Source organism: Leptidea sinapis, chromosome 6 (assembly GCF_905404315.1).
Source record: "Leptidea sinapis chromosome 6, ilLepSina1.1, whole genome shotgun sequence".
Taxonomy (NCBI): Eukaryota; Metazoa; Arthropoda; class Insecta; order Lepidoptera; family Pieridae; genus Leptidea; species Leptidea sinapis.
In genome coordinates this window covers 9,819,781-9,832,224 of record NC_066270.1, presented here as the reverse complement: position 1 = coordinate 9,832,224, position 12,444 = coordinate 9,819,781, and the positions used below count along the sequence as shown (strand labels likewise).

At 35.3% G+C, this 12,444-nt stretch overlaps 2 protein-coding genes across 20 annotated transcripts in view; one reads left to right on the top strand and one right to left on the bottom strand.

Moving 5' to 3' along the window:
- LOC126965103 (uncharacterized) overlaps positions 1 to 12,444 on the bottom strand; it is a 518,938-nt gene that overhangs the window by 302,941 nt on the left and 203,553 nt on the right. The gene's annotated exons all lie outside the window — the stretch shown is intronic.
- Positions 1 to 12,444, top strand: part of LOC126964952 (sorbin and SH3 domain-containing protein 1) — a 284,029-nt gene that overhangs the window by 209,452 nt on the left and 62,133 nt on the right. For all 16 annotated transcript variants that reach the window (XM_050808300.1, XM_050808298.1, XM_050808299.1 and 13 more), the window contains one exon: positions 7,915 to 8,105. In XM_050808300.1, the coding sequence (XP_050664257.1) occupies positions 7,915 to 8,105 (191 nt within the window). The remainder of the gene's footprint in view (positions 1 to 7,914; positions 8,106 to 12,444) is intronic.

Genomic DNA, 12,444 nt, shown 5'->3' with positions numbered 1-12,444 from the left:
CTACTTTAGTCGACATTAATATTTTTTCTTAACTCAGCATACTTCAATTCGTTTACAATCGCTACATTCACCATACTTCATACCATATCCTGTGCCTACACCAGCGCCATTGTGGAAGCTTTTTGAACTGTTACTTAGAACATAAGCTGGATAACTTTTTATTTTTCTCACATTTGAGATGATTATCCTTGCCTCTACCCTTCATAATTGTACACAGTATTTGCCTGTTAAGTGCGGGCTTCATTTAAAATATATATTTAGTGTCCTACAGCTTCTGTCTCAAACAACTTCGAGCCAGGATGGTTGGTTGGCTCAAAAGCTCGAAATTTCATCAAACTTAGTCCACCCATTAAGGTGAATGATCACGAAAACATGTCGCTTGGAAATTATTATATTGAGACATTTGTGAGAATAACATGGTTACTGTATATTAAATAAATGATCAAGAAAATACTTAAGTTTGAAGCGATTATGATAACGATCACATATTATTACCTAAATACATAGTTAAAACAAATTATGTTAGTATTAATCAGATCTACAATGGATATACGTACTTTATAAATACACAAAGGAAATAGTACATTACGATACGAGTGCGCAAAGTATGCCATTGACCAACGTGCGCACGAGTATCGTATACTATTTTTCCTATTAAGTTGTGCAAAGTTCCTATCAAGTTGCGACCACTAGAATTATTTTGAATAATTGGAACGTATAGAACAGTGGCGTTGGGGCGCTGGGATGGGGAGGGGGACGCACGTTTGGACAGGACCATTCCAGACGACAAAGATGTAAACAAACCGGGCTCGGGGAGGCAGTGTCGCTCGCACGTCTTAATACGAAGAGAGTACCACAGATTGTGCGCACGTATCCATCTTGGAATCGGTCGTATACTCTTATACATTCCCGCACGCTCACCACATTCCCGCACGCTCAGCAACATTCCCGCACGCTCTTGTCAACGTGTGGGAAAGTGGTACTTTGCGAACGCAAATGCATGCGCAAAATCGAACTTTGCGCATGATAAGCATGTCGTTACAACAAAGAGTTTTCAAAACTATTTAAGACACACTACATTAATTTCAAAATAGAATATCTACAATATTTAGAGAGGTGTTTATAGAGCTTCCAATTAGATGTTTAGTAAATAATATTGTTAAATATTATTGGTCTATCAGCTTATATTTAGCCAAATCAAAATTGAAATCAACATCGCTTGCAAACATAATCAGGATCGACCCTAATCGCTCTAAGTGAATGTAAATATTATTATACAAAGTATTAGCAGTCGCATCGAGAGCTGATGTGATTAGGGCGAGAACACACCACCCACCCACTAACCCAATTTGTTGGAACGACCCAGCAAACACACGACAATAGTACGCCTCTCCGAGATTTATGACAAGATCATAAAATGCAGTGTCAACTGTGGAATCAAATTGAGTTTCTGCTAAGTATCTCGGAGACGAACAATAAGATGTTTGTACAATACGAAATTGTTTGTTGTTTATTTATATACTGTTATATTCTAATTTGATTCTTAAATAAACGTAAATAATTATTTAAAACTAGCTTTTATCCGGTACTTCGTCCGCATGAAATAGTAACTTTGGGCACGAGTTTTTATATTTTTTTTTATTTACCAGTGGCAAGCTCTTTTGCACAGGATGCCGGCTAGATTATGGGTACCACAACGGCGTCTACTTCTGCTGTAAAGCAGTAATGTATAAACATTACTGTGTTTCGGTCTGAAGGGCGCCGTGGCTAGTGAAATTACTGGGCAAATGAGACTTAACATCTTATGTCTCAAGGTGACGAGCGCAATTTTAGTGCTGCTCAGAATTTTTGGGTTTTTCGAGAATCCTGAGCGGCACTGCATTGTAATAGGCAGGGCGTATCAATTGCCATCAGCTGAACGTCCTCCTCAAACTGCTGTGGTTAATACAATACAATACAATTTTATAAGCTACTAACTATAGAACTTTAGGCTCCCTTTTTAATCCCAACACAGGTCTATCTTAAAAAAGCTGGGACAAATATTTATTTATTTCTTATCAGGTGCCCAAATACAAAGTTTCAGAGTGTTAATATTCGATAGTGATGAACTTTCATAAAAACTTCCACCCTTATTTAAACCCTTTTAATCGCAATAAATGGTACCCTACCTATATCCTTTCCCATGCTCTTGTCTATCTCTGTTCCAAATTTCATCAAAATCGGATGAGTTGTTTAAGCGTGAAAACGTAACAAACAAACATACATTCACATTTATAATATTAGTAGGAACGTAGTAGGTAAATGAATAAAGTAGTCGCTTGATAACAGAAATAACAAGACCGTTTCCAGTCTTATTGAAGACTCTGATACAATTTAAATTCACATATTTTTATTCAAAATAGGATTCGAAATCACTTATTGAACGTCAAAAACTACCACCCATTCGAAAAAGACTGCCTCAGACCTGAGTAGTGGCACAAGAAACTCAGCGGGCTTTTTTTAATAAAAATATGGATTATAATGTAATATCGTACAATAAACATTTATAATTGAAGAGCCTGAGGGTGTCTGCTTCATTCCCAATCTGTGGTATCATTAAGAAAATCATTCATGTTATAATAACCTTTCCCACGCAAACGTTTGGTTGTTTCGACAATTCTTTAAATTTCGTAACACATTTGTTTTGTACATTTTCCGGGATCATATTGTAAAAGCATATACATCACCCAATAAAAAACTAACTCGACTTAACCGAGTAGTAGGCATAACATAATTAAAACAGAATTAAAGCTTGCCTTTCTGCCTGTATGAATAAAGCAGCCGCCATTTTGCAGTAAATAACATGATATGCCGTGTACTTCACGGTGACACAATTTATCACATTAATGTTTGCGTTTGCAAAGCGCGCTTCGGGCTGCCTTCAGGAAGTTCCATGCCTTGCGATAAAGCTGAACACTTTGCATGTTTTTGAATTGAATTTCCTGAGAATTATATTATGGAGTTTGTAGTACCAGGCGGTTTTACCCACCTATATTAAATTTAGGTCATAAAGTACCTTTTGTGGATTGTTTATGAAAAAAATAATAGATAAAAAAAACTAAAAAGCACGCTTTTATATAAAATTCAACTAAAAAATAGAAAATAAATTTAAATTGAAAATAGTGTAAACAAATATATTTTATTGTAAAAAAAGCGTGGGGTGCTTTTTAAGATATTATTAAAATAATAATTCTTCTTAAGATATTATTAAAATAATAATTCCTCTACACCCCATGCTTTTTTTTACAATAAAATATATTTTTTACACTATTTTCAATTTAAATTTATTTTCTATTTTTTGGTTGAATTTTATATAAAGCGTGCTTTTTAGTTTTTTTTAACTATTATTTACTTTTCATTTTTTAGTTAAATTTTCTATAAAAGCATATTTTTAAAACTATTAAGTACTTTAACATCAATTCCTGCCTTATCGACTATAGATGAAAATTATATAAATTAACAGAAATCATATTTTGCAAATTGAAGATTGAATAATTTTATCAAATTAGTGTAATGTCATCGGTCCTCGATAAATCTACAAAGTTTGGACGAAATCTAGCCGTTTAAAGTGGGTCAAAATCGCGCCCAAAGAAGTCGGTTACAAACATACAAATATACAGGTGAAGCTAATATAAAGCTAATATAAGAAGCATAATTATGGTATGTCGTATACTTTTGTACCTGATTTTTTCAAAATCAAAGTCAAATGAACTTTATTCAATTAGGCTTTTGAATCGTCACTATAATATTTCTTTACTAAATCTACCATATGTTCTAAAAAAGTAGAGCTCGTGAGAAGAACATACAAGAAACTCAACGGCCACTCTTTTCAATTGTATTTATTGTATTACACACCTCTATGCAGTAATGTTTACTTATGTTAGCCAATACATGCGATTTGACTTGTTCAGAGTTGAAAATGACATCAATAGGCTAGCTGGCTGGCTATTTCTCATCAATCTGGCCTTTATAAACAAATAAATCTCTTCACCTTTATAATATTAGTAAAATTATCACTGATTTTTTAGAACAGCTACAGCTAGCTATTGCTGGTTGAGATTATAAGCTATTTCTGGTTGACATTGTTAGCAATTGCTGGGTGAGATTGTTAGCTATTGCTGGATGACATTGTTAGCAATTGCTGGTTGAGATTATTAGGTTTTGCTTCAGGACATTGTAAGCTATAGCTGGGTGAGATTGTTAGCTATTGGTGATTGAGATTGTTAGCTATTGCTGGGTGAGATTGTTAGCTATTGCTGGTTGAGATTATAAGGTTTTGCTTCAGGACATTGTTAGCTATAGCTGGCTGAGATTGTTAGCTATTGCTGGTTGAGATTGTTAGCTATAGCTGGGTGAGATTGTTAGCTATTTCTGGTTGACAGCTAACAATCTCAACCAGCAATAGCTAACAATCTGAACCAGAAATAGCTAACAATGTCACCCAGCAATAGCTAATAATCTCAACCAGCAATAGCTTACAATTTCATCCAGCAATAGCTAAAAATCTCACCCAGCAATGACCATTATTCTGATTTCACACTAAGATCATTCAGTAAATATTTAGGACAAGTCGTGTTAAGCTCGTAAATACCGTTCATAATGTAACTATATTAGAGGTATCAATACAAGGTAATATTATTTAATACTTTTAAGATTTATGTTACATTATTTCGTATTGTTCACTATGATCCCAATAGATCTTGGACCTTTCATACAAAATAAATTATAACAAGACTTCTTACTTTTTCAAGTTTTATGTCTTTGAGTGTGCCGTTTGTTTTGTGACGTCATAAAAAATGTTTCGCTAACTATTGAAATACTACGATTCATAGAAGACTTAGCTTAGAAGGTTAAAAGTCATAGAAGACATTTTTTTATCACAATTTATTACTTTATGATGAAGTGATCTTTATGATGACAATTTACCAGTCCTACTCCTTTGCACAGGAAGCCGGCTAGATTATGGGTAGAGCAACGGCGCCTATTACTGCCGTGAAGCAGTAATGTGTAAACATTATTGTGTTTCGGTCTGAAGGGCGCCGTAGCTAGTGAAATTACAGGGTAAATGAGACTTAACATCTTATGTCTCAAGGTGACGAGCGTTATTGTAGTGCCACTCAGAATTTTTGGGTTTTTCAAGAATCCTGAGCGGCAGTTGAACGTCCTGCTCGTCTCGTCCCTTATTATCATAAAATTACCTACTACCGCTTCTGGGTAAAATGGTTTGAGGTTTTTCTAGTTTACTAATATTTTAATACTACTAGATTTTATTATGACTTCGATTAAACTGTAAAGAGGTTAAACGGTTCGTAACCATTCAGCATCAATTTATATCAAATGTGGCCCTAACGGTCGTTCCCAATATACTACAGAGAGATATAAATTACTAACTTCTACTGTCAGTAATTAACTGTCAATAATCTGAAGCTGTCCTAATATACCCGATAAGTCATTCTTATTGCCTTATATTGGGACGCGTGAATTGCAATTTCTATACAAACTTCTATCGCTGGTAAGCTATACGTCGTCCCATTGACCGACAGCGTGTACGGATAAGGTGAGTTGCCATCGATAAGTTTATTGGGACAGAAAAGTCAACGATAGTTACGATTATCTTCTTAAGTAAGATACAGTCTGAATATTGGGTGCGGTCATAAGTGTATTTCGATGCGGGAGAGTTAAGTTCTCTACCGTATTATGATGACAGCACAAACGGATCACACCCGTCGGGATCATGTACCACACTCACACCGAAAACCGGCGGGAAGTAGCGGCCTAGCGCTGTTATGTTTTACACAGGATAGTGTCGAGAACAAGCGCCCATACTCCCCCGGGGCCCTCACAATATGACATTCATTCTTATCGCCTTATATTGGGGCGCGTGAATTTCAATTTCCATACAAACTTCTATCGCTGGTAAGCTATACGTCGTCCCATTGACAGACAGCGTGTACGGATAAGGTGAGTTACCATCGATAAGTTTATTGGGACAGAAAAGTCAAAGATAGTTACGATTTTTATCTCAAGTAAGAGATAGACTGAATATTGGGAACGGCCGTTAGCCTTTATCTATTCAATGATATAGATAGATAAATTCAAAGGGTAGATGTTTATCAGCCTTCGAAATGTCTCCATCGAGGATTCCGCTTTACGACCTCCGAGCCGCGGGTCTTAAGTAAAAAGTTAATTTATTTTTATGTGCGCACAATTTGAGTTTTATTAGTTATCCTGTTACGTTAAACATTTTAATGAGTATTGCCGGTGCTTAAAAAAATTTTGCGTAAGCTGTCTTACATAATATGATAATAATAATAGACTTTAATAACAATCTTTACATAGTTTTAGATTTGCATTTAGTTTGCAGTAGACATCGGCACAGATTGTTTTGCTTTCGTATAGACCTACCCCAGGCTCTTCCAGTTTTGTCGGTCATGACATGATCTGCTCCACGTCACACCAGCGGCATCTTTTAAATCGTCGCTCCATCTACGACTCGGTCTCCCTCTCTGTCTTTTTCCTTCTCTAGGATACCATTCTGTTACTATTTTGGCCCATTTTTTTTGTTTGCCTCGTATTAGGTGTAACGTAATATGATACGAACTGTGAATATTATAAATTAATGCAAGTGAAAATATTAAACCCATACGCATTATCAACACAAAAAAATCATATTGGAAATACTGTCTTTGGTAAATTATTATATTATTGAAAATAGTTTTTTTTTAATTTTGTTAGGTAAATAAATAATAATCTATACATGTAAATAAAATTGGAGTGTCTGTTTGCAATATTGCAAAACGGTACATATACCAAAATAACATTTTGTACAATTTGTGTCTGTCTGTCAGTTTGTTCCGCATAATCTCTGAAATGGCTGGACCGATTTTGTGCGGGACTTTGGAAGGTAGCTTATGTAATAAGAAGTAACTTAGGCTACATTTATTTTAGAGAAATTGTCTTATTTTAGAAAAATAATGTTGCAATGTCCAAGAAACGGTTTAACTCTAAAAATAATTTATATGGCAAAACAACGTTTGCCGGGTCAGCTACTTATAAATATAAATAACAATAAAACAGACTAATCTAGCCGTAAAATAAATTGTTTGTACCTACTTAAAACTTTAAATTTTTTTTTTCTTTTTTTTTTCATTTAAGTTTCTGAATCCCCTAGCTGGGGCAGAGGGCAAGATGGATTTTCAATAATCTTGGATGGCACTGCATTGTAACAGGCGGGGCGTATCAATTACCATCAGCAGGACGTCCCGCTCGTCCGTCCCTTATTTTCATAAAAAAAGATCTTAAATTTATTGTAATCCCTTCTATTCGACTAATTTAAGTTGGCATTCCAAAAAATTACTTACAATGTAAAAAATCGTAAGCACTTCATTTTTTTTTGTTTATTAACCACACAACAACACCACAGGAGTCCAAAGAGTTTCTTATTAAGTCTTATGTGCGTGTCATTGAAGCTGATCTCCGTTTAGGAATTAAATCGATTTTAACTAGTTTTATTGTGACTGGGTTTAGCAGTGCAATCAAGTTTTTGGAATTTGTCTTATAACGTTTAACATAACATAAATGATATTGCATTTAAATAAATAAATAATGACACACTTTTACACAAATTATCCTGCCCCAAACTAGGCATAGCCTTGTACTATGGGTACAAGATAACGGCTTATTTAATACTATATACTTACTTAAACATACATAAATACTTATAAGCATCCATGACTCAGAAACAAACATTCATTTTCATCATATAAATTTTAAACATCATATAACCCGGGACCTTTAGCTCAGTAGGCAGGGTCACTAACCACTGGGCTATAGAGGTTGTCGTAATTACTTATTCATTTGATTATTTTTACGCAGCTATCTGGAAGCCAGGAGTGCCTCCACCGCCTTCGGGCGCTAGTGGGGCTGCCACCGCACCGTCACCTCCCCCGCCACCTCCTCCACCAGTCTGGACTCCTAATAGCACCACATCATCACCACTTACACCGAAGAAATTATTCAGACCAGTACACTTCGAGGAATCGCCGCCTGCACGCAAAAAGTTTGAGGTAAGTTTGTAAAAAATAAGAAGCGTTAAATTTATCACAAGGTATGAAAGTTGATTTCACTTCGCGATGACCACGACCGCTCTGTCAAAAGTGTAACGAGGAAGAAAAAGAATGAAAGTTGATGATGGATAAGAGAGATAAAGAGATGGCAAATACACAAATAAAATTTGAAAAACAAAATTTTATGAACGATGCGGGATCGAACCCACGATCTCCAGCGTTCCGTGCCGGTGCTCTAACCAACTTAGCTAACCTTTATTTGTGTATTAATCCTAGAAGTGAGGGTTATCACTTTAAAAACATAACATATTGCTTAGATTAACAAGAGCGACATCTCAAGTCAATTTCCTAATATGCAAATATTGGGGTTGAGCAGGCTATCAACTGTAAAGTAGATCCTGTAGATGAAGCCACAACCTGAGAGTTGAACAAAGCAAACAAGATTTATAACGAGGCGGTACTGGAACGGTTAGCTCAGTTGGTTATTAATTTTGTTTTTCAAATTTTATTTGTGTATCATCCTAGAAGTAAGGGTTATCACTTTAAAAACATAACATATTGTTTAGATGGCAAATATCTCAAAAACTTTGGTTTTACTATCAATAATTAAATGAATAATCAGCTTAAAAAATTATGACTCCATGCTATTTAAAACAATAAATATTTAATATAATATGTTTATAATATCAGTTCATAATTTGCTCATTTTTGATGAGCGCAATAGTAAATTGACAAAATAGTTAATATGGGTCATATAAGTCGAAATTTTGAAATTGGATATAAAGAAAGTAAGTTAATACTATCGGTTATACAAATAATTATCTCAATTAATCATTTACGGAAAACATTTCATCCATCCAGGACATTCATCTAGAGACAATAACAACGTTAAAATTGGTAGCATCAATATTAATAAAAAAAAGGCATAAAAAGGCATAGATTTTCTCAAAATTGATTCCTTAAGAATTCTTTTTGATGTCATTTCTTATACTGGGTGGCTGAGGAGTTGACGTCCAAAGCTAAAATTTATATTTGGCTCATTTTGTTGGCCAATGTTCTGGGAAGTTTTTAAAAATATAGGCTCCCCGTTTTTTTTTTTTGATACCTTGAACATTTTTATGAATTTAGCTGGAGCAGTTATCTTGAACTTACGACTCAATTTTAAACTAGTTCCGCATTGTCTAAACTATTCATAGTTTCTAATATGGTTATTGCAACTGTAGTTAATAATTATCAACAATAAAATTAACTAAAAGTGTTCAAAAAAATTAGAAAAAAGTCCTAAGCCACAATTAGGTGAAAAAAGCGGATAAAAGGGGAAAAATAATATTATCTCATAAACTACGCAAAATCGTAGAACATATATAGGGGTGATGTGGATACTCATCACCTGAGGCTTTCGAATTTTAGCTTTGGTCGTCAACTTCTCGGCCACTCTGTATACTAGATACGTACTACTACCGCTTCGGAAACAAATGGCGCTCTGAGAGAGAAGAACTGGCGCAAGAAACTCTCAGCATTTTGTTTTGCGCTCTTTTCAATTAAAATATACAATATTGTAGAGTCATTTCTTTCGCTATAAAATAATCATAATACTTTCGAAAAAGCAATCCGTTCTCATATATACCATTTTAAATAGAATTACTTCCGGCGTTTCTTCTCTCTCAGAGCGCCACAATTTTTCCTAGCGATGGCAGTGATTTAATTGATATCACAAAGAATTCTAAAGTAATCAGTTAAGAAAATAAAAAACTTCGTACGTCATCAAAACTTTATAAAATAACATTAGCAATGGAATACCTACGCTTATATGAGGGCCATACTGAAAGTTTGTGGACTGAAAATTTGTAACACAATTCGATGAAAAACAGTAACGGTAGTATTGGTTGAGAAAATTAAACTCAGAGTTCTTTTTGTTTTTTATGAAGATAAGGGGTGAGATGACCCGGACGTTCAGCTGATGGTAATGGTAATGGTAATGGCACTCAGGATTCTTGAAAGACCCAAAAATTCCGAGCGGCACTACAATTGCGCTCGTTACCTTGGGACATAATGACAACATGATGTTAAGTCTCATTTGCCCAGTAATTTCACTAACAGAGTAATGCTTACACATTACTGCTTCACGGCAGAAATAGGCGCCGTTGTGGTACCCATAATCTAGCCGGCATTGGCAAAGGAGCCTCCCACTGTAGGTAACATTTTAATTTGTAAGATATTAATAAATTGTGTGGCGGTAGTGGAATTAATTTAACTTGAGTACGCGCCATGATTTCTTAATGACATTCGCTGTGGCTTAATTCAACAAGAAAGTTGTCCAAAACTTCTATTGGCATTTGGAGATGAAGCTCCATCTCCTAGCTCTGTCTATTCCTGGTTCAGTGACTTCAGAGTTTCAGACGTGGACCTGATTATCTCTGAGACGGTTTTCGAGAAAGTTCTCGGCTACTGCTGTTACCGGAACTTATATTGATTCCATATTTTACTCCTTTGCACAGGATGCCGGTTAGATTATGGGTACCACAACGGCGCCTATTTCTGCCGTAAAGCAGTAATGCGCAAGCAATACTGTATTTCGGTTTGGAGGGGTGCTGTAGCTAGTGAAATTACTGGGCAAATGAGACGTAACATCTTATGTTTCAAGGTGACGAGTGCAGTTGCAGTGCCGCTCAGAATTTTTGCGTTTTTCAATAATGCTGAGAAGCACTGCATTGTAATGGGCAGGGCGTATCAATTACCATCAACTGAACGTCCTGCTCGTCTTGTCCCTTATTTACATAAAAGTGTATCATAAACCGAATATTTGGCATTATTAACTAAAAAATTTATGGAAGAAGGTAATTCCTCAAAAAAAATTCTTCCCAGAAAATGTACAAAAAAAATTTAAATGAATTGTTAAAAAACGTTTGTTAGGTTGTTTGAAAGGTTACTATAGCATAAACGATTTTCGTAATGACACCACAGACTGGGAATGGAGCAAACACCCTCAGGCTCTTTAATTATAAATGTTTATTGTACGATATCACATTGTAATGCATATCTTCTAATATATAAAATTCATTTCATGTCGCGGTGTTTGCAGTTAAACTCCTTCGAAACGGCTTGACCGATTCTCATGAAATTTCGAGTGCAGATTGGGTACGTCTGAGAATCGGACAACATAAATTTTTCATCCCCCTAAATGTTAAGGGTGGTCCACGCCATTTTTTATTTTTATTTTTTTTTTAATTTTTTGATTATGAGTCAGCATTAATACATACAACTTCAAATTTTCACCCATCTACGATCAACAATTACTTTTGTATCGCGATTTTAATATCGGCAATACGACGTTTGCTAGGTCAGCTAGTTTATGTATAAAAAAAGCCCGCTGAGTTTCTTGCGCCCATTCTTCTCAGGTCTGAGGCAGTCTTTTTTGAATGGGTGATAGTTTTTGACGTTCAGTAAGTGATTTTGAATCCTATTTAGAATAAACATATTTGAATTTGATGCCTCGTGTAGAGGCGAAACACGTATCGAATTGATTGAAGGCGAATCTTAGTGGACTTTACATACAAGAAGGAATATTTAGGTTATTATTAACTCAAATCAGGAGACTTGGAGAGTAACCAAAGCTGACATTATCACACAACAGGTGTGCGTTGTTCATTAAGTTGCAAGACATATTTACACAACACTATTGCGTGTTTACTCCAGAGTAACTACAGAAAGATAAACATAAGTAAAGGTTGTGCTGTTTAAGCATTTACTGGTGAGTTAAGTTAATTCGCCGGTGGACATTGAAGTACGTTGATAACGTACCACTATAATTACGTAATATAGTTTTTTTTAAAATAAGGGACAAGACGAACAGGACCTTCAGCTGATGGTAATTGATACGCTCTGCCCATTACAATGCAGTGCCGCTAAGGATTCTTGATAAACCCCAAGAATTCGGAATGGCACTAAAACTGCGCTCGTTACCTTGAGACATAAGATGTTAAGTCTTATTTGCCCAGTAACTTCACTACCTTCGGCGCCCTTCAGACCGAAACATAGTAATGCTTACACATTACTGATTGACGGCAGAAATAGGCGCCGTTGTGGTACTCATAATCTAGCCAGCATCATGTGCAAAGTAGCCTCCCACTGGTGAGAATTAAATTAAAATACAATAAAAATAAACCAGTGCAGGGTAAAGTAAGACAAGCAATCCTTAAAGGAAGAATATCTTAATTTAAAGGGATTAAAATGTAGAGTGTGTAACGCCAATTTGCGTAAATTCGCTAATTATAATAAGTTTCAGTTGGCAAAAACCAATAACATATAGGTATGGCAAAAGCAAATGGAACTATATATT